Source organism: Sardina pilchardus, chromosome 1 (assembly GCF_963854185.1).
Source record: "Sardina pilchardus chromosome 1, fSarPil1.1, whole genome shotgun sequence".
In the NCBI taxonomy this organism is placed as follows: domain Eukaryota; kingdom Metazoa; phylum Chordata; class Actinopteri; order Clupeiformes; family Clupeidae; genus Sardina; species Sardina pilchardus.
In genome coordinates, this window is record NC_084994.1 from 48209572 (window position 1) to 48233636 (window position 24065).

At 40.5% G+C, this 24065-nt stretch overlaps 1 protein-coding gene across 5 annotated transcripts in view; it reads left to right on the plus strand.

The window, feature by feature from the left end:
* Positions 1-242: 242 nt before the first annotated feature.
* Positions 243-24065, plus strand: part of LOC134093969 (NACHT, LRR and PYD domains-containing protein 3-like) — a 67553-nt gene continuing 43730 nt past the window's right edge. The window contains exons 1-6 of one of the 5 annotated variants that reach the window (XM_062547317.1): positions 243-396; positions 811-888; positions 6367-6418; positions 8768-8843; positions 15739-15871; positions 16168-16281. In XM_062547317.1, coding sequence (XP_062403301.1) covers positions 16235-16281 — 47 coding nt within the window. In that variant the 5' untranslated portion in view covers positions 243-396; positions 811-888; positions 6367-6418; ... (1 more) ...; positions 15739-15871; positions 16168-16234. The remainder of the gene's footprint in view (positions 397-810; positions 889-6366; positions 6419-8767; positions 8844-15738; positions 15872-16167; positions 16282-24065) is intronic. The other 4 variants (XM_062547309.1, XM_062547326.1, XM_062547334.1 and 1 more) reach the window with 4 other exon arrangements.

Sequence of the window (24065 nt, forward strand, 5' to 3'; positions counted from 1 at the left end):
TTGTGTTATGTAGGCAGGCAAGCCTTGTAGTAACACGTGCACGTTGGTTTGACACAAATTTGTCCCTTGTAGCCAGTGCTGAATAGGTTTTTCGAATGTGTCGAATATCCAACATCCAATATAAAACCAACTTTACCATGCTCATAGACCCCTCCCCCTTCAAGTAACCGACAGGTCTCTTTCCTGGAAACCATGTGACTACCCTCCCAGTTGATAATGCTCACATGCAGCGATAGCAGCAGCACAGCCTCAGAGATTCAAGAGAGTCACTTCAGGAGTTTTACAGCACAACTTATTATTATTTTAAGGTTCAAGAGAATTACTGAAGAGGAGCATAGCCTTCAGGCAGTCACAGATCAAGAGAAGCATAGGCTACATAAAGCAGTCACAGATCAGGTAGGCCCTATTTCATACAAGAGTTCATATTGTACAATACATTGCACATTATACATAACACTCCTACCTTATCACGTGACATATTTTTTCAACCTTTCAGTTGTGTTGATAATGCTGTCAATGTAATATGCTTTTCTTAATTGAGATGCACTGTAAAGTAGAACATTAATATTCATACATTATGTGTTTGACCAGTAAGTTGCCTAAGCACGAGACTTATAGAGATAAATAATCAAGAATGGCATTTTGCTATAATTGCTACACATTTGACGTTCACTACTGTTGTTCGTACACAATTCCATGTGAGGTGAAATGTTACTTGCCACACAGGCGGTTAAATTGATACACTGTAAGAAAATGTGATATAGTCATGTCTTTTGCTGAGTGTTTCTCTGCTTCTTGTAACAACAACAGGCCTGTTTCCTGGAAACCATGTGACACAGAACACAGACTAGCCCCACCCAGATGGACTTCTAAGATGTTATCTAAACGGTAAAACATTTTATGACACTTGCCACAGGAACATAGGCCTACTGTTCACTCCAACTTAACCAACTAAAGGGTTGAATGTCGTCCTTGTGCTGTATTCCTGCCTGTTCCATGCCATGTGACCTCATACTGGAACACGTCTTTCCAAATGTGGTGTTTAGAATCTAACAGATGTACATTGTTTGTTGGTACCAAGTAAGAAAGAGAAGAGGTACAGAAGTAGAGAAGAGGGTTATTCATATGTGTGCTTTTTTTTTTACATCTGATTACTAATTGAAATCAAGTACGTAACCGAACAAAGGAATCACAAGCTGTCTCTTGGAATTCTAGTGAAACTTGATATGCCTAAATATCTTCAACTGCAAGTATGCAGTTAATAGGGAAATAGATTTGTTATTTAGACAAGGTGCACTTCTCCCCACTGTGGAATGTAGAAAGGTAGGCTACAAGGATTTGAATTCAAACACACCCAACAATGTACCACTTGTTGATGTCATTGTGGTTCATTGACATGCAGTATGTCCTTTTTTCTGTTAAGGGCTGATTAGAGGCAATATGATTGGTTGTCGTTGTCAGTGCCCTTTACTTTGTGAACTTGCACAGGAAAACTTGCTCATAACTGAAATACTGCGAAACCATTGTTTTACTAATAAACTATTTATTGTAGTATCTACTTTTTTTTCAGTGTGCCCACACCCCATACACTCACTACATTAACTTGTGCTGCACAATTCCCACATCTCTGAAACCAGTCTGAGCAGTTTCATTACTTTCGGGCAACAACAATCTTGTTTGGGCTTTGTTATTATTGGGCTAGGCCTGAGTTTCAGTTGACATTCAAGTTGGACTGCCTAAAGCTATTTGGATAAATAATTTGGATAGGGAACCTACTTCCGGCCTATTGGACCTAAATCGCAAAAAAAAAAAAATGAATGAGGGTCAATGGAGAGATAATTATTATCTTTTGGTCCCGTTCGAATTGTACTATGGATTTCACGTATGATGTGTGGGAATTTAAAAGATAATTTTTCACGTCAATAAAGTACTGTTATGCAATAGACTTTAAAAGTTATGCTAGTTTTGTGCGAATCCGCCCAGTGGACTACATGTCTCGTCTCAAACGATGTACGTCAACAACATTAAACGAGCGGCTTGCTAGTTAGTTAGCTGTTATGCTAGTTAGCGGTTACATCTTGCTGCCAACTATGTCACTTTACTGTAGCTTATGTACAGTCTATGGACGAATAACTCATTTGGAGTGTTTAATGCTCTCACTCATGGTATTTTCACCGGCAAGGGGGGAAGTTCAGACTGCTGTTGCTGGTGCCGGTGGCTGTGGCTGACTGCCTGTGAAGTGGGCTAATGTCACTAACGCGACTGATGTGTTGTAGTCGTTGGAATTAAGATATTTCACAATGTTGTAATTCACTAGTTACGAAATGAACTGCAAATGTCTTTACATGAAAATTTGTCTTTAAAGGGGACATATTATACCTCTTTTTAAACAAGTTAGAATTGGTCTATGGGCTATACAAAGCATGTTCATGAAGTTCTTTGCACAAAATCACTCTAACATAAAGATATTTCACCAGCTCTATTCTTGCCAGTTTCGGTCTCTTCCAAATTGAACCGTTTAAGGGCTCTGTTACTTTTATGCAAATAAGCTGTTGCTGGCCACGCCTCCGGCTGTGTGTACTGTTTACGCTGCTCGTTTCACACAGAGCCGGTATCCAACCACATAAGATAGACCCTGGTGCCAGGGTTGGTCTATGCAAATTTCCTTAGTATGACATCACAATAAGGGAGCCATCCAAATGGCTCACAGCAGCATACTATTCTTGACACCAAAGTCTTTCTACTGACCTACAGAAAACGGATGGATGTTTTTTTTTTCGCGTTTGGAGTGTTTATAAGAACAGTAGAGGCCCAAATATGAACACAAAGGCCCCCAAAAAGTGAGTTTTGCATAATATGTCCCCTTTAAAATTGACAAACATCATATGTGTAATTCATAGCACAAGACGATCGGGACCAGAAAATAATTTATATTTCTCCATAGACTCTCATTCATTTTTTTTCCGATCTTAGGTCCAGTGGACCGACCGGAAGGGGCGGTCACTTAGGTTCCCTATACAGAGCCAAGACCATCATAAGTCTTTGAAAAAAACAAAAGACCTATTGTTTACCCTATAATAATATAATATAATAATATAATAATAATATACCTTATTAAGCCCTGTCCATCGAACGGACTAACAGCCGCATTGAGATTTCTTCAGCCTTTTTATTTGCCTCATTCATACAGCGGCCAAGTGTAAACTAAAAGGAGGCTGTGGGGTACACTGACTATCATCAACATGTTCTCAGCAATTACTGGCAGATGCATAGAACACAACAATTAAATGGTTTGCGTACCCCATGGAGGTATTATAAGAAAAGAACTGGAGAAAGTGAACAAGTCCCGCCCCCATTCATTTGAATGGGAATGCTAGGCAAGTGAAAATTGCCAAAATTTAACGATTTCTTCAGGCTTCAACATGGCGTTTCAAGGGGCTTGTTTCCGGTGCCGTTTTACTTAGCCAATTAAGTGCCAAGTTACTGATTGACGTAAGGTACAGAAGGAGAGCTCGTACCCACACTAATGGTGCATTCCTTTTTTTAAAGTATATTTTTTGGGCTTTTTATGCCTTTAATTTTGACAGGACAGTAGAGAGAGACAGGAAGCGAATGGGTGAGAGAGTCAGGGTGGGATCCGGAAAGGACCACGGGGCGGGAATCGAACCCGGGTCGCCGGCGTGTGGTGCAGGTGCCCCAGCCAGTTGCGCCACGGCTGGGGCCTAATGGTGCATTCCTTTTAGTGTTGTCAGTCTCGTACGTTTACCCGCCCGACTTGTGAGAATGTGGCTAGCGTGAACTCTGGAGTTTGTAGTCTTTTGGGAAAGAACATGGATGCCACCAGGGCAGCAACTGTCTCTTAGTGCTGGACATTTGTCTAGAACACAATACGATGCCCCTCATTCTCCCTTGTTGGGTATGGTAAATGTGAATGAATAATAAAACCATTTTTGAGCAATTTCAACAAGTGGTGTCGCATTTCTAATGAGCTAGATGGGCATTAGCAGGCTAGCTAGTCATTGTTATTGTTTTGCGCTAGCCTCTTTAGCAAACCATCTGGAAAACAGATCATTACATTGTATTGCACGCACAGCAAGACCGTTAAATGTATGAATTGGTGACCGGATTGAAGCAGCAATGTAATCTAGTGTGTTAAAGCATTCCATTGTCATTAAAACGACCAACACGGTACAAATACAAAGAAAACACATGTCATCTCATCTCGACTATGGGCGCAGCCATGTTTGTTTACAGGTCGTAAGCCCAACTCGGGGTACTCGCAAGTACTCCGAGGTAAAGGGGGCGTTCCTCCGTAAAATGCCGCAAGAAAGCTGGGTAATTTACACTTTACAACTCGGGCGGGTGACTTACGATACAAATGGATCGCAGGGTAAGCTTGTGCATGAGCTGAGAGTGGAACAGCCACCAATCAGCATGAGGAAAACGGCACAGGACATGATGTATTTCTGGAAATATTCTGGAAAATGGCGACGAGGAAGTGCCTTGCTAATCGGTGAAGCTAATCAGTCAAATCCTGACCCCCTGGCGTATCCCATAGCCTAGTTTTGGTTTACAGTGTCCGCAGCGTGAATAAGGTGAACAGAGATGATTAGATTTAAGTTGAAAACAACATGAATATTAATTCAACACTGATATGTGGAATGTTTGCTTTCAGTCTTGTATATTCTCTCTGTAAATTAGGCCTATGTTAAATTAAATTCCTTCCTCCCGACTCTAGCCTATTCTAAGCAGACGTCTGACTGCATGTAATTGCCTAGGTTCTGAAAATGATCAGGGGCCGGTTTCCCGATAACGTTCACTCTTAGCGAGCTACGAAGACTCCAAAGGTATAACTTACCAAAGTTGTTTACCTTTCTAGTCGTGGTTCCCGAACTATCACTTAGGAGTCTTCTTACGAAAAGCTCCTTACGTCCGACGTATAAGGCACTGTCCACCATGAAGGTGCTGAATTAGGTGACATCGATTGCTCAGAAATCGATTTTGTATTTCACGCGGAGGCTTGACAGACTTAAGAAAGCGTTCTTTGCACCAAAAAACACTGCTTATAATAGCCTATCGCCCCCACAACATTCACGCAACTTCAACGTGGATGAACTTATTAGCACACAATGATAAAAAAGTAGTCTAGAAATTAAATGATCTACGTCCACCAAGTAGGCTATGTTTTCATCTGGGTTTGTTTGTTAGTGTGTTAGTTTGTTTTCCGCATGGATAAAAAGATTCGAACGCTTCATGTTTGAAAGCGTTTGAGTGCTTTTCTAGTTTGTTTGTTTGTTTGTCTGTCCGTTTGTTTGCAAGATAGGCTAACTCTAAAAGTTAAAGATGGATTTCGATTAAATTTCCAGGGAAGATCTGAAATGACCCAAGGAAGAAACTATTTAATTTTGTGAGTGATTCGTATACCGTCTGGATGCAGGAGGCGTAGGCTACATGTGTTTGCTTGGGGGAGGTTTGTGCTTTTCTAGTTGAAATAGGCTATGTAGACTTTTTTTTAAATCACAGCTGATTGACCAACATCCTCATTCAGTATTGTGTGCCTTTGGTTAACATTAAACATGACAGCAAGCCAGCACATTAGGCCTAAACATTGTAGGAAGGTGGGGGGAAGCAAAGAATAAAGCGCTTTTAATTATTTTCAAATGCGTGCACGTTTCATATTTGTATGAAAACATTTCTAGAAACTATTTTCTAAATTAGCATACTTACATAAAATCATTGGCGAACCAAAATAGTGATTTTGTATCATATGAGTTGCATGCGTAACCGAAATTGCTGTAGGGTACAGTGGCGGCGACTAGCGTCGCGAGTCGAAACATTGCTAAGGTGCAGCTAAGAGAGATCTGAGAGTGCTCCAGACCACTCTTACCAACGAACGACGTGCGAAAGACATTCGTAGCAAAGAAGGTTTCGGGAAATGCGTGAGGTACTTAAGGTAGAGCTTAAGATAGAGGTTACGAACTACGTAGCGTTAAGAAGGCTTCGGGAAACCGGCCCCAGATCCCCTTTGTGAGTTTCTCTTCCTTTTATCATAAAATTATCAATTGTTATGAATATTTGCGTTTAATGTGTAACTCCAGCGAAAATTGACTGAGTCTGGAGTCTGGAAGAAAATACATCAACTAAGCCGTGGAGACGTTGATCAAGCACTACAGAGCTAGCAATGGCATAATCTAGAGCCTAATTGCAAACAGTGGGTTAGCTAAGGGCCGTGAGCCAAACACTTTCAAAATAGTATTTTTAAACCAGTAATATTGCTCAAAACAGCGCCACGTTAGTAGCTAAACAGTCCTCTGTAATAAACTCTGGTTCGTAAACTTCATTGTTGGTGTTTTGTTTTATGTGTAGGGACCCAGAGCAGGATCAGGAGGAGCATAGCCTTCAGGCAGTCACAGAGCAGGTATTTGTTTTTTACAATACAACTGTTCATATCTTTTAAAAGCCCTGATGAAGGCCACTGCAGGCCGAAACATGTTGGCAAACTGTTCAATTATGAACTAGCTCTAATTTAATTAAAAGCTTTTTTTTTTTTTTTTTTTTAAAGATTTATTTTTGGGCTTTTTATGCCTTTATTTGGACAGGACAGTAGAGAGAATGACAGGAAGTGAGTGGGAGAGAGAGTCGGGGTGGGATCTGGAAAGGACCACGGGGCGGGAATCGAACCCGGGTCGCCAGCGTATGGTGCAGGTGCCCCAGCCAGTTGCGCCACTGCCGGGGCCAATTAAAAGCTTTTTAATGAAGACAAAGAGTGCCTTTGATTTCTTCAAAACCTCTAGACTAACTTACGTTCAACCAAAGAGCACCTTCGCACTACTAAACAGAACGCCGAAGCCCTCTGACCTACATCTTCTTTGTCAAGTCAACCCAACTTCGGAGGAGCGCCACTTTTTGAAGTGTTGAGCATCACCTTATAACAAAGACCTACACAACATACGGTATGGAATCGATTACTTTTGCTTACTCAGAAGAAGATGGCAAACGAATCATCACAAGTGCCTCATTACTAGAGGATACGGGATTAATGGCTACCACGGATAACCAACAAGCCCGTGAGATATGTATGGATTTAAAACGCCTACAAGAAAAATACATTAAATTGGACCTTAACGCCATTACCCTATCGGATTATTGGAGGACAGGATATACCCCACGCGGACTCAGAATTAAGAAATTCCCAACATTTGATGTAACTGAGAAAAGTGAATTTAAGGTTAAATGGGAAAAGATTCTAAGTAAGTGTTCTTTCCATGGAGGTATTATAAGAACTGGAGAAAGTGAACAAGTCCCGCCCCCATTCATTTCAATAGGAATGCTATAGGCTAGTGAAAAGTGGCAAAATTGAACGATTTTTTCAGGCTTCAACATGGCGTTTCAAGGGGCTTGTTTCCGGTGCCGTTTTACTTAGCCAATTAAGTGCCAGGTTACTGATTGACGTAAGGTACAGAAGGAGAGCTCGTGCCCACACTAAGCTTGTGCATGAGCTGAGAGTGGAACAGCCACCAATCAGCATGAGGAAAACTATGGGAAAACGGCACCGGACATGATGTATTTCTGGAAAATGGCGACGAGGAAGTGCCTTGCTAATCGGCGAAGCTAATCAGTGAAATCCTGACCCCCTGGTTCTTTCGATTTAATGCTTTTATTGATAGAGGAAGCAAAAAAAGACAGAGTTGTCACTCAACAGAAAATGGATGACCTCAACAAAAAACTGGAAGAATTTAACAACAACAAGGAAATCGAGGACCTACGGCAAAGACTGGATGAGAATATCAGCAAATTTAAAGAACAAATAAAACAAGATAAACTACGAAAGTTCCAAAGGGACGAAAAAGACTACAAAGAAAACAAAGTTTATCTTTGGAATAAGGAGAACACATCATACTATCACGAAGCGCAACAAAGAAGACCCAGAACTGTGTCATTCAACTTCACAAGTGACGAAGAGGATCGGGATATGCCACACACATCCACAAGAGACCAGTCGGGAAACGACATGACTCCAATGCAGAAGGAAAGACACAAATCGATGAGAGGAAGGGGGAGGGGACGTGGAAGAGGAAGAGAACAAGAAGAGGTCGAAAGAGATCCAGTGCCCTATCCCATACGGAGTCGCAGGACTTAGTGATAAATCTCTCAGACACACCCCTTTCAGAAGCACAAATTAGTGTTCTATCAAAAGGACTTACCTATTCACCGACCACTTCCTCAGATATCTTTGATGTCAAAATTGAGCTCTTTAGATTTTATAGATCGCTACACCTTAAAGCATGGTATAAGCTGAATCCTTCTGAGCCCCCAGTGAATTATTCCAACACACCATTTAAGCCCAAATCTACTTTTTGTAGTATTGTTCAGAATGCCACTCTGAATACTTTTGAGAGGAAAGTGAATTATGAGATAGAACAAGTGCTCACAAAGAAAAACTCTCAGCACAAACGAAACTTGACCAAGGATGAAAAGGACGCTCTTAAAGAACTAACCGACAGTAAAGATATTGTGATAAAGAGAGCGGACAAAGGAGGAGCTATTGTGGTATGGGGATATGAAAAATATGTCAAAGAAGCGCAACGACAACTCAATGACGAGACGTTCTACCGACCATTGAAAACAAATCCAATGGAAACATTAACAAAGGAACTTCATGAGAAATTACGGAAAGCGAGGGAAGAAACCCTCATCTCACCTCAAGAACTTGAATTCATTTATAAACCTTACCCACGGATGGCCTCTTTTTATCTTTTACCTAAAGTACACAAAAACATCACCAACCCCCCAGGGAGACCAGTTATCTCCGGAAATGGAAGTCTACTGGAACCAATATCTAAGTATGTTGATTTTTTTATTAAGCTGCTACTCCCAACACTGCCAGCATTTATACAGGACACAACTGATGTTTTATGCAAAATCAAGGACATGACTATCAGCCCTGTAGCACCGCATTATGTAATAACACCGCATTATGTAATAATGTAATAAATGTGCACGCCATTATGTAATAATTGCCGCATTTTGTAATAATCTGCCGCATTATGTAATAAACTTCTTGAACGCAATATGTTATACGTTTTGCCGCATTATGTAATAAGTTATTACATATTGCGGTTGTTACTACATAATGCGGTTGTTGCGGGGGTTTTTTTTTGCCAAATGTAACAATTGGTGCATTATGTAGTAACCAACCAAAATTGACATTTTCATTGATTAAGAACAGCATGATAATGTGTATTTTACTCAAAAATGATAAGTAAGGGGACAGTATGTTAACTATTGCTCAGCTTACATTGTAACAATCCACCTTTTAACTTTGGTTGTGCTCATTTAAATGCACAAGGGGTTCTTTTCAATTAATATTTGCAGTCATATTAGTCATGAGATCAAGTTTAGAGGTAAGTGCTTCTGATAGTTAACCACTTTATACAATTGTCAAGTAAATCTCTGTCTTTGCTCAAGCAGCAGCAAAGATAAGACATACAGCACCAAATTATTAAACATGGGCTGTGCACATGATGGGTGTGCCATGCATTCTGTTTTCTGTTAACAGATATTATTATATTATTGGCTAAGTTAGCTGGTGTTGACATAGCCAACCATAAGCTAAGCTAACATGTTACACATTAACATAAAAGGTTTTCTTTTCAAGTTCATTGAGGACACAGTATCTCAGTCTAAATCCTGCTTAGTTTGTTGTAGTACAACAAAACAAAATTAATAATAATAAATATAGCTGCAAGCGGCGATGGCAGGTCCGGTCATTTCGGAATCTAACAAAGCAATACGTAATTGTTGGTGGGCATGTGCATGAGCAACACACATGCCCACCAAATTTGGTTAATTTATCATCAATGTATGTGTCAACCACAACAGACAACAGGCTAGGTGGCGCTATAGAGTCCCTAAGCCACACCCCAGGCCAAAGCTCTCTGACTAGCTGCAGCAATAACACACAAGCCTACCTAGTTGTCGTGAATGTATGTGTCAACCATAATAGACAATGTGCTAGATGGCACTATAGAGTCGCTAAGCCACACCCTAGGCCAGAGCTCTGTTTCTGACTAGCGGTAGAATTAACACACAAGCTCACCAAATTTGATTCATTTTCGTGGATGTATATGTCAACCACAACAGGTAACACACTAGGTGGCGCTATAGAGTCCCTAAGCCACACCCTCGGCCTGAGTTCTGTCTCTGAATAGCTATAGCAAAACACATGCCCACCAAATTTGGTTCATTTTCGTGAATGTACGTGTCAACCACAACAGACAATGTGCTAGGTGGCGCTATAGAGTCCCTAAGCCACACCCTAGGCCAGAGCCAAGGGGGCAGGCATATTCCCGGAAGTAGAGACACGAATTGAGCTGGTTATCAACACTCTGCTAACTCCCATGGACGGCCATAGATTGCAGATTTTTTTGCGATCCCATAACTTCATGTAACATGTGCCCTGTGTCGCCCTTATAGCTTCTGTGTATTCTACAGTATATAGGGTATCGAAGGCAAAACTAATTCACGTCTTCCCCGTATATAACGTTGGTTTACCGCAAAAAAGTATAGTTAGCATGTCGGTTGGAGGGAAGCTAATGTTCGACAGGAGATTCCCCGTAATGTTTGGATAAGAAGCTCAGTCCAGCCTGCACGAAAACCATGATGGAAAGTCATTCGCAAGATCAGTGAAAAAGCGTGTAGCCTACGGTAGCCTACTGTTTGATAGGGTAAAGCATTACCTAGAGGCAAGTAAACAAAATAATAATATTAATTAATAATGGATTGACAGTTGTTCTGAAAATCCCATCTATCAGACCAGTTAGGCTACAGCAATGTACAGGATGGCTAACGTCACAAAATGAGTATGAGTCTGCGCAGTAAGTAAAGTAAACAGATTTTTTTTCAGCCCCCTCCCATTGAGAATAACGGAGTCTGTTTGTTCATTTCTTTTAGGTCTATGGCCAGAGCTCTGTCTCTGACTAGCAATAGCAATAACACACAAGCCCACCAAATTTGGTTAATTTTCGTGAATGTATATGTCGACCACAACAAACAATGCGCTAGGTGGCGCAATAGAGTCCCTAAGCCACACCCTAGGCCAGAGCTCTGTCTTTGACTATCGGTAGCAATAACACGCAAGCCCACAACATTTGATTAATTTTCGTGAATGTATGTGTCAACCACAACAGACAACACGCTATGTGGCGCTGGATAGAGCTCTGTCTCTGACTAGCGATAGCAATGATATACAAGCCCACCAAATTTGGTTAATTTTCGTGAATGTATGTGTCAACCACAACAGACAACACGCTAGGTGGCGCTATAGAGTCCCTAAGCCACACCCTAGGCTAGAGCTCTGTCTCTGACTAGCGATAGCAATAACACATATAATGTGCCCACCAAATTTGGTTCATTTTCGTGAATGTATGTGTCAACCACAACAGACAACGCACTAGGTGGCGCTATAGAGTCCCTAAGCGACACCTTAGGCCAGAGCTCTGTCTCTGACTAGCAGAAGCAATTCCACATGTAGCTGCCAAGTTACATCCAATTTAAACCTTTTTTCTGCCTATAACACCAACTTCCTGTTTCTTGATAAGACGTCATAATTCAAACCTTCGCCATTTCGATATACTTCGACAATTAAAAAATCTGGTCGTAATTCCTCTTGAGCAACCCCTCAAGATCATTTTAGTGCTTATATGACATGATTTCGACAAACCGTCTAGGAGATTTTTTTCAAAATATGTGATGTGCAGAAATCATAATCATAATCATAACTCAAATTCTTCTAAGATTCACTATAAAGTTGAAATGTAAAATTGTTTAGATTAATAGAACACACCACCACAACACCACATGTCCACCAAATCTGTAACCTGACTTTCGCCAGATCCTGTAGTTCGCTGTCTGCTTCACACAAGGATCTGGGACTTCTCGATAGGAGATGTATTTCTGAAGGCGGGTCCTTGTAAAACATCCTCGCATGTGATTTGATAAACCACTTGCCTGTTATCTTGAATGACGTGCTAGGCTTCTTCAAGTTCTTGCCAAACCCGGTCGGAAGAAGAGTAAAAACATCCTTGCCACCAACAAATGTCTTCAAAACTATTCTCTGAAAGAATGAATACTCGATAGATTCGACAAAACGGTTGAAATAGCAGAATCAATGTCAGCACAAGACTCCTCGCTGCGTGCCGCCATTGTTATTTGAATCAAACACTCGCATCGGCGCTCCTGATTGGCTGCTCATTTTTTGATCACTGTGGCAGGGGTTTGGATTGCCCTTGCGTCCAGACCCTTGTGTGGAGCTCAGCGAAACGCCTCTGGTGGAGCATGGCGGAACTACAAGGGTCTGGCGAGAGTCAGGCTACCAAATCTGGGCCATTTCCGTGAATGTATGTGTCAACCACAACAGACAACGCGTTAGGTGGCGCTATAGAGTCCCTGAGCCACACCCTAGGCCAGAGCTCTGTCACTTAGTAGTGTTACCAATTCCACACATAGCTGCCAAATTTCAATAGTTTTAGAGCATGCCAAGTTGGTGAAAAAAGGCAAAACGTGGCCCGGAAGAAATTTAATCTGAGCAAAAACAATAGGGCCTTGCACCTACGGTGCAGCCGCTTCAGCACCTCGGTGCTCGGGCCCTAATAACTTACGTTTAAACATTGCCTTTCCACTAGCAGGCCTAGCCTAGCCAGTACTGAGTCCCAATCAGTACCTTGCAGGAGGAGCAATATCAAGTACTGGCTTAGGCTAAGTGCCTGAACAGCATAAATCAAAGGGAATTCTGATAGGCAGTTCCCTCCATATACTGATAGTTTGGCTATACTGTATGTGTGTGAAATTTGAGTCATGGCCTGTTTTACTGTAGGTAAAGAACATTGTTAAAATTCACTTTATTATTCTGCAATTCCTTTGTGTGATCAGTGTGTTAGGCTGTATGTTGCAGCTGAATTGTTTTTCATTTAGTTGCTTAAATACTTAATTGCATCCTTAAATTAATACTTATTTGTAAGCATTAATTTGGAGTAAAATACACATTATCAAGCTGTTTTTAATCAATGAAAATGTAAATTTCGGTTGGTTATTACATAATGCACCAATTGTTACATTTGGCAAAAAAACAAAACGCAACACCCGCATTATGTAGTAACAACCGCAATATGTAATAACTTATTACATAATGCGGCAAAATGTATTACATATTGCGTTCAAGAAGTGTATTACATAATGCGGCAGATTATTACAGAATGCGGCAATTATTACATAATGGCGTGCACATTTATTACATTATTACATAATGCGGTGTTATTACATAATGCGGTGCTACAAGCCCTGAGTCGTATTTAGCTACTATGGATGTTGAAGCCCTATACACCAACATAGAGCACCAAGAAGGTTTGGCGGCGCTTGAGCACTTTCTCAACACTAGGCCCCACCCACATAACCCACCTACGAACTTTCTAATGGACTTAACAGAATGGACACTGTACAACAACACATTTTTGTTCCAAGATAGACTTTTCAAACAAATTAAAGGCTGCGCTATGGGTGCATGCTTCAGCCCGTCATATGCCGGCTTGTTTATGGGTAAATGGGAGGAGGACTATGTGTTTGGACAAAGTAATACTTATAAAAATGATATTATCTGGTGGTCTAGATACATTGATGAAGTCATTTTGATATGGAATGGAAGCGAAGAGTTGATAAGCTTTCACAATTATCTCAACAACACCAATGTGAATATAAAACTGTCACTGGAATACAGTAAAACTAAAATCAACTTCTTGGACCTAGAAATTTCGAAAGACATTCACGGGCACTTACATACTTCCATCTACCGTAAAGAAACACACAAAAACACACTAGGCCTACTACACGCAAAAAGTTTTCACTCTCCATCTCTAATTAACAATATCCCCTATGGACAATTTCAAAGGCTGCGCAGAATATGTGACGAGGAAGACGACTTTGAAAATAAAAGTAAGGAGATGCTGGATCGCTTAAAACAACGGGGTTATTCACCTAAGGTCCTGAACACAGCCCTCACTAAAGCTCAAGCGCAAGAGAGAAGCAACCTATTAAAGAGAAAAGAAAAATGTAACGACAACAACAGAATCTTTTTCTCAACGCGCTATAGCACAGAGGCAAATGACATCCGCAAGGTCGTCAAAGACAACTGGACCCTTCTGCAATGTGATGTCACCTTAAGAGACATTTTTAAAGAACCCCCTATTTTTTCGTTCAAAAGAGCGCCGACCATAGGCGACAAGGTGGTGCGGAGTCACCTATCCCCTAGGGAACGTACAAGGACGGGATTACCCAGAAGCCCAAAGGCACATTTAAATGCGGGCCTTGCAAAATATGTGACATTGTGGTGAAATCCACGAATTTTACACACCCAAGTACACAACAGATTTTTACCATTTATAAGACACTTTATAAACTGCCAAACTACCCACGTTATCTACCTTTTGAATTGTACTCTTTGTGAAGCCTTTTATATTGGGCGTACCAAAAGACGCCTTAAAGAGGAATAATGCAGGATTGGCGATTTCATCTCTGGTTTCGGTTTCGTTTTTCGTTTTTGCTCGTTTTATGCTTGCATATTTCTCTGCAGAGCTTCCCCGACAGCTTTAGCGTGTATATTTATACATATAGGCTATATATAAATATATAAATTGCAAGCGCGGCTCTTCGTCTCAGACTTCCAGATGTAAACAAGGAGCGATCGTCTCCTCCAGAAAGTTGCATTTTTGGGCAAATATATAATTTCATTGAGAGATGAGAAATATGTTATTCATTGGGGTTTTTTATGTCATGGCAATCTCAATAAGGAAATAAGATGTCAGACAGAGTTTCCTATTATAGTCACAAGACACAATTGATATCAATATCTTAAAATTAGAAGTATTTCCTATGTTTTCATAATTTGGGTCCATTGGGCAAAAAGGTTGTTAATATATGAAATTACCAGGCCCCCTGCTAAACCTTTAAGAGTCTACAAGAAAAAGGACTGGAAATCCAGAGTTCTCGCGAGAGCACAATTTGAATTGTGTCCGCAAGACACTCTGGCCATGAGCAATGATGCATGTTACGTTTACCCCAACATTCTGGGATAACCAAAAAAGGTGAGCTGAACTGATGACGACAGCTTTACAACTTTCGTTTTTGGTCGTAGTGTTATCCAATTGCGTAGAAGTCCAGACTAGCTATCCACCGCAGTAGGGCACATACAACTAAATAAAGTCTATTTATTGAAAATACAGTGTTATTTTATTCCATACAACAACGGATTTTGTAGAGGGAATCAAACAAATCCGACTTTATCATACAACACAAATGTTGTGAATCTGTGATGCTTGGTGTGAATTTTAACTGGCAGTTCTTCGTTTCGTTCACACATAGCTCATTAACATAATAGCCGGAGGTAACACTAGGTAGGGGGGTAATGTAAGTAACGGGGTACCAAATGTCCCGTTAAGTGATTCACACATGTGGGCTAGCCGTGTACCTCCGTTTATCCTCCGGCTTTCCACGTATGTGTGAAAACACTGGGTAACACTTTTTTTTAATGTGTCACTGTTACAGTGTACCTACCTAATTAGGTACACTTATAGTGAACGCCAAGGTAACAACTGTGAGCAATTAGTAAACAAAAGAGGGGAATGGGTGATGGTTCCAATCAATTTTTTTAAGTATATTTTTGGGGCTTTTATGCCTTTAATCTGACAGGACAGTAGAGAGAGAGACAGGAAGTGAGTGGGAGAGAGTTGGGGAGGAATCCGGGAAGGACCACGGGGCGGAAATCGAACCCGGGTCGCCGGCGTGCGGTGCAGGTGCCCCAGCCAGTCACGTCATTGCTAGGGTATCACATTTTTATTTGTTTTAGTGAATTGATGATTACAGAACTCCTGTTCCTATACAGTCTTGCGGTTCCTAATATTTATTATAGATACAGTATGATAACCTCAACTGATTGTTAAGACTCTGATCCACAAGGGTCTACCATGGTTGCCTTAAGTTTTGCTTCCTTCAATTCTTCTGTAAGTAACTTCTGTTCTTATAGTCTGTTATTATTATTTTTAAAAAAAACTTTTGCTCCTTTGCAGTCTTTACATTATGATCAGTAGACTTAAAACAAAACTTTTCTCTGATCCTCAGGGCTGTTCTCTGATTTAGGGATAAAGGGTCCACCTTGGAGCCCCTGGGTCCATCCAAAGACCTGAAGATGGATCACAGTGCAGAGAAGAAGCTTCAGAAGAAACTGAAAAAAAGGTAAAATAGTTGGTAAGGTACACTGGTTAAAGGGGGAGAAAGGGTCAAATAGTTGTCCTTTAGGTACACTGGTTCGATACAATAAGTAATTGCATAAATATTCACCCACTTCAAGTCAGTATAGTAGATGTAACTTTCACTGCAATTATAGCACAGAGTCAAATGTTGGTCAGGCTTGTTGAAACAGTTGGCTTGATACCAATGGAGGTGTCGGTGAGAACAGTTCAGTCCAGTTGCTTTTAATTCCATAATTATTGTTTACTGTAGTAAAATCCAGTGTGGTTAAGGTTGTGTGTGTAAAGATATATGTATGCATGAGTGGATAAGTATGGGGGATGTGTGTGTGATAGGAGTAGGTGTGTGGTTTCTATGAGGGAAAGGATAGGGGATACAATTAGTTCCATACTGTTGTTCTTCTTAAAGATGAACTGAACTGAAATAATTAACTTTGATGAAGTGTTAGTCATCACAATTACAAATAAATTGCACATAAATGTTTAATAAAAAAATTCAATACATAGCCTTTTTTAAGCAACACAAAAAATGCGTTTGTTAGTAGGCTAGTAGAACGCTATCAATTCCAGTGACGTCACTGGCATGGTAGGACCTCAGAAGCAACAGCTGCAGCATATGATATACTCACGAAAATTAGTAATTTTAATGCCATGGGTTACACATTTGAGGATCTGATGTCCAGGCATGTAGTGTCTGACTATCACCAGATGGGGGACGACAGTTTCAGGCCCCAGCAGCCCTTCAGTTTAAAAAAAAAAAAAAAACCTTTGACACGAGTCAGACGCATGTTGCTGTCACTTTGCGGCGATAACCGCTATAATACGAGTAGTTAAACAGAAATCACGAGTAGAATAATTTTGTTGACAAGGCAGGGGGTAGAGAGAATAAAATACAGATGATCAATTTCGTCATCATATAGCAGTTTGATAAGGAGTAGCGTTGAAACTGGTTCTCACATTTGTCATCCAGCCTGGCCGTTCAACATATGCAATCCTATAAATAAAAAAAACCCTGTTGCCCAATTATGCCCACGCATTAGTGATGCGCGGGTGGGCTTTTTTTAAAACCGCCCCAACCCGACTTTCAGGAGATCCAAACCGCCCCGCCCAATCCGCAAAAATATGTTCGAATTGAAATCCGACCCGACCCGCGGAAAGGAAAAAAACGCACCTAATGTCTTTCGTAGCCTAATTAGCCTAATTCTCCCACATGAGGACAACAGCGGGTTACAATGATCGGTCATTTTGACAATCTGCGCTCTTCCACACCATTCATAATCTGCAGCCTAGACATAGCCAGTGTTAAATCTCATCTTCATCATAACAAGTTTCCATTCATATTTCCCCTTGCAACTTCATAGGCTAGCCTACTTTTGCGTGAAACACTGCCAAGCATTTAACAAGCACAGCTGTTTATTTGTGTATGACAGAAGCGAGGTGTTCTCGCATTGTGCACAACCTTCGATATCCCAGATCATTAGGCTCCAGTCCATGTCCATAAAGTAGCGAATGCGCGATTGACTTTTTCAGTCAGTCACGCATGGCGCAATTAGGTGCTGAATTTAGGAGAAATTATGCTTTGCGCTCGACCACACCTCCTGTATTGCAGGCGTATCGCCACCTAATATGTCGGAAGTTAACAAGTGAGAAATTTGCATTTTTACTTTTTTGACCCGACCCACCCGCAATATTTAGAAAAAACTACTAGGCCTACCCAAATCCGCCCGACCCGCGGGTAAACCCGCGGATATCCGCGGGTAATGGGCTGAACCGCGCATCACTATTACTTAATAATTATGACCGCCGTGGAGCGAAGTGGCGGTCATATAGGTTTTTAATTTGTGTATGATTTATCACAGGCACGGGCAGGTAGAAGGTGGACAGGTGGAATATTAAAGTGCCCATATTATGACTATTTTTCCAGAAGTTAAAATGGGTCTATGAGTTCCAGAAAACATGTTTTTGAAGTTGTTTGCTGAAATAGCTTGTAGGAAAACATTCTTACCGATTTATAATATCCTCTAATTTAGCCCCTTTCAGAGTGTGCCGTTTTTGCTGCACATGATATATTTATGAACTGCTGCTCATTTAGACACGCCCCACTAATTAACTGTTAACTCGGTCATTATGTGCCCAATCAACAGATTTGTCAATTGCTGCGTTTACATGAGAGCTTTAATTCCGACTAAAACCAAGTTAATTCGGAATAAAAGTTAATTCCGCTTTAAAAGAGACCATGTAAACGCTTATTCCGCTTGAAAATGATTGTTCGGAATTAAACTTAATTCCGATTTAAGTGGTTGATTTATTCCGATGTTAAAGCGGAATTAACGCACTCCTTGATCATGTAAACCTTTATTCCGATTCAAAGTTTATTCCGTTTGTTTGGCGTATGCTCATACAAGGAGGGAGAAACACATGCTCGTTTCATTGCTAATTCGGCTCCGTCTTCTTCCCCCCTTCTCCGGCACTCTTCTCCTCCTCGGCTAGGAAACGTGAAGCTTGACAATATTCTCGAGCTGCTTAAATAGTAGGCCTATTATCAGAATTACTGCGAAAACCGTTTTCATTATGTTATTGCCCATGCTGTAACGTTAAAGAGGAACTATGCATGATTGGCGATTTCATCTCTGGTTTTGGTTTCGTTTTTCATTTTCGCTCGTTTTATGCTTGCATTTTCTCTGCAGAGCTTCCCCGACAGCTTTAGCGTGTATATTTATACATGTATAGGCTATATTTAAATATATAAATTGCAAGCGTGGTTCTTCGTCTCAGACTTCCAGATGTAAACAAGGAGCGATCGTCTCCTGCAGAAAGTTGCATAGGGTCTCTTTAACCCGAGATGACAAAAAAGCTGCTAGCCAGCTAAAGTTTGTTTTCTTCCGGTAGACCTTAATTAGGCTGCGTTCATGCGCCGCCTGTCCAATCGGAACCCTTCCCGATCCCCAGACGTTCAGCGGAATACAATAAAGCGGAATTAACCTATGTTCCATGTAAACGCCAATTCGGAATTATTATTTCCATGTAAACTCGAAGGAGAATATTTTAATTCCGATTTATTTAATTCTGAATAAACTAATTCAGAATTAAAAACATCATGTAAACGTGGCCAATAATGCTAAATATTACCCAGCATCTACTGTGCAAAGTTTTAACCTTGCATCAACATTATTTTCTTTATTATAATGAATTAAATTCAACTTTATCGTCATTGGGGAGAATAAAAGTGAAGACAAGAAGTAGAACATTTTCTTTTCAACATCCAAGTGTGTTTAAAGTTGGACTGCTTTCATATTCCCATGATGAGAGGCTGGTCATTTTGCAATTGCTTTACAAATATGAATTTGCTATGAATGGACACAGCCATGGGTAAGCCACTCCAATACCAAATATATTGAAACAACATATGAACTAAGGAATCTTGTTGTATTTTGGGACAAAACATTATAATAACCTTACGGGGTTTTGAGACGTAAGACTATTATAAAGACTAAGGATATTATAGAGATGATACAGAACATCACGGGCTATAGGCTACACAGTCGTTGTCATAAGGGTAGCTTTACATGCTAGACTTCTCCATCATGGTGACCCATCTCATAGCCACACCCACACTCACAGTTCTCATTGCCCCAACCAAACAATCATCACCCATAACCAACAGAACCAGTATTTTAAAGCCTACCTTACATTGACAGACTTTGCAAAGATTTGGAAAAGATTTTTGAAAGACTACAGTCTCAGACCCTCTCACATCTAAAGACAATTCATTGAGTTTTTAGTCACAGACTAGTCACAGGCCAGTCTCAGATTAGGATTTTGCAAAGACTGTGGGTCACTATTTACAAGACTGCTGCTTCCTTCAAATTATTTCCATCGTGCACTAGGCTACACGTCATCATCAACAGGAACTCACGTGAAACCTACTCATATCAAAGTCATTTTTCGTCATCGCGTTTCTGCAGCATTGTTTCATGTGTGACATCCCTAACAAATATAGAGCTGTTCTGTCACATAGAATAATTAGACTAATAATTTATAAGAAATGAAATAACAAAAAATCATATAAGCTACAGCTGTTGCCTATTTTGCCCTTTCCTGTTTCGTGTTGGAGCTAGGTCACGATTGGTCTTTAATGTTCACGTCACTATTTGCATGAGCCACGACTGAAAAGACTTCCGATAATATCAAACATGTTTGATATTGTCGTAACGGCAAGACCGACTCCGACGGACTTAAAACCGCTAAGATTGGCACCTTACACTAAACGATTTAGATGACGGGAGCGCGCCGAGATTCTAGTACAACTCCCAAGATTTCCGCCCGATTTTGGAAATTTAGTCGCCGACTGTTAAAACAGACCAAAATCGTGCAATGTAAGCCAGCCTTAAGATGAAAAAATTCTTATAGTGATCATGTAGATTTTTTCATCTAAATTATATAATATAAGATGTGAAGAGCTTGTGTACAGTGACTTGTTTATGGTGGCACACACTCTCCTCACCCTCATGAAGAAGTCTAGCATACAATGTCAAACTCTCTGAATGTAAATAAATTCTAATGAGTTTCCCGTCTTCATTAGGCGTATTGAAACGTTCAACCTTGAACCCTATACGTCTGTTGATGACGCCAACGGTCTTGATTTTCCAAAATAAGTATGTGAATTTTACATCCCCGTAACATACAACAACTTTTCACATCACTATTTACATAGAACTAGGTTTCCTCAAACGAAGCACTTAGCTTTGTCAAAATACAACTAGGGGCTTCTAAATGATTATGTTTGTACGCAGACTAAATGGCAATTTGATTATTTAGCGTTCATGTTACAGGTGTAAACAATCTTAAAGGGATATTCCGCCATTTGTGGAAATACGCTCATTTTCCACCTTCCCTCGAGCAAAACAATCGATATTTACCTTGTTCCCGTTCATCCAGCCATTCTGTGAGTCTGACGATACAACTTTTAGCTTCAGCCTAGCATAGATCATTGAATCGGATTAGACCATTAGCTTCTCGCCTGCTAGCTTCATGTTTAAAAGTGACTAATATTTCTGGTAATTTTCCCATTTAAAACGTGTGTCCTCTCAAGTTAGAAAGTGCAATAAGACCAACAGAAAATGAAACCTGCCGTTTTTCTAGGCTGATTTGACATGGAACTACATTCTCATCTGGCGTAATAATCAAGGCAACTTGCAGCTACTGGCACTACTACTGCTTGATGTCTATGGGGACTATTTTCAGATGGTGCGTACGATATCACTGCGCCTATGGTACGTTTGCAAGTTGCCTTGATTATTACGCCAGATGAGAGTGTAGTTCCATGTCAAATCAGCCTAGAAAAACGCCAGGTTTCATTTTCAGTTGGTCTTATTGCACTTTCTAACTTGAGAGGAGACACGTTTTAAATGGGAAAATTATCAGAAATCTTAGTCACTTTTAAACATGAAGCTAGCAGGCGAGAAGCTAATGGTCTAATCCGATTCAGTGATCTATGCTAGGCTGAAGCTAAAAGTTGTATCGCCAGACTCACAGAATGGCTGGATGAACGGGAACAAGGTAAATATCGATTGTTTTGCTCGAGGGGAGGTGGAAAATGAGCGTATTTCCAAAAATGGCGGAATATCCCTTTAAGATTCAGGTGGGTTCAATCAGCAATCAGATTCATTTCAATCAAAACAAAAGTGTCCATGTAAACTTGGCTATTGACTCAAGGGAGTCAAGGGAAGTATTACGTGTAGCCTTTTAAAGCGCCCAGATGTCACTGAACAGTTCCATCTCTCACGCTGCAGGTAGCTAATGCAGCAAGAGAGACTCTTCTCCCGGTGTAAAAACTACACTCTGACAGCGCGGCCGCATTTCTGCCCAGCGAATCAAATGCCCAATTGATGGAAATTCTACGTTAGATGTGAACAACAGGAGGCCGTATACATTTTGCATGCTTCATGTCTGAATGTCCGCTACCGTCAAAAATGCAGCAAGCAATTATAGCAGAATGTGCGTAAAACCTGTCTGAAAATTGCTATAATGAAATAATTGCTGGCTGTGGCAACAATTTGTTTAAAAGAGTATAGTTTGCAACATATTGAAAAAATGAACTGAACTAGTTCATTTTTAGAGCTGTGAACTTCGTTCATAATTTGGAATTATGAACTATAAACTGAACTAGTTCATTTTAAAATTTGTGAACTATGAACTGAACTAGTTCATGTAGAAAGTGAACTTTTCCAACACTGCTTTTATTCATGTATTGTTAAAATATGTTGTAAGTATAAATCCTTATCCCTGCCCACTTCGAAACACCTGATTGGTTTCCATTATTATGCAAAAGTTAGCTACAGATGGTACGGGTTGAGAATGCTCCTTTCTTTCCCGCACATCGGGACTCCCGAAGCATCGGGACTTTAATTAAAACTGCAACCGCAAGGGGGCAACATAAGACCGCCTTATTAAAATGAAGGTTCGGCTCATACCGGAAAACACGGAAAAACCCGAAGACACCGCGCTGGTGACAAGCGGAGAAAAGAGACATCACGCTCGGCATGTCAGATTGCAGTTTCAGAGTTTTCGAATGTTTTACAGCGTACCTCACAGCTGGCTCTCTCACTCGACGTAGCCTATAACTCAGTCAGTCCAGCAGAGATGCCAGAGCAACATTTTGGTCAATGGAGAGGGAGAGAAATGCTCCGCATATCCGTCTCATTTAATCCGTCTCATTTAATCATTAAAATGAAGGTGATGACTGGCGAAATTATAATCAAACGACGTTTCAATAAACCATTGTTGAAATTAATGAAAATGGTTTTAGAAGCCTTCAATTCAACCTGAAAGACTCGATATAGGCAACCTTAGATTAATTCATTAATTCATTACGGTTACAAGACCGCATTTCCGTGAATAGGCTATTATTGTCAAGGCGAAGACGAAAGAGATGGACAAGATGGACATTTAGACTACATTTATGCTAGGAATACTTAGAAATGTGTAGGCCTATAGGTTATTTTAAAACGGAGGCATGTTCATTTTAACCGGCGACGCTGGGTAGCTTACCCAGCACTTTATCACAGATTTTGTCCCCACCACTTTTGACAACTGAAAATAAAATGTATTTTACAGACATATCTTTAATATGCCTACATGCCTATCATGTCACTTTACTTATAACCGTAGGCTACATGCATGGAGAAGATCACGCATTTTGTAACATTGTAACAATGGATGGTCAGATATGCGATAGGGCAGTGAGGGTGATTCATTGTAACCATCGACTAGTAGGCCTAGCTCCGCAAAAGAAGTTTCTAGCAACTTAGAATATATGGATCTCGTTATGCATGTTCATGTTGATTCAGAGATAGACATAGACTACCAGATAGACATAGACTACCGTGGGCTACTGTGCGTCAATATAACAGCATTTTATCATGTGGTGAATTAGCCTAATGACTAACGTCAGTTTAACATGTCAGAACTTTTGATCGGCGTTTCAAGTGCATGCCGCGAGTAAATGAACATGACTGACTGAATCCTTTATATTTCTTGGCTAAGTGCGAAGAGATTGACACTTGAACTGTGGCGTAACTGGTTGAAGCATCTTAATCATACGTCAGCGACCGGGGTTCAAAACTTACTCTACGCACCTCCGGAACCCATTAAGACAAGGGGCATTATTTTATTAAAAAGTTTTGCGATTTTTTTATGATTGCGATGTCTGCTGAAAAGAAAAGTTAATATGTGAATTCGTGGTTCAGCGCACGCACACACACACACACA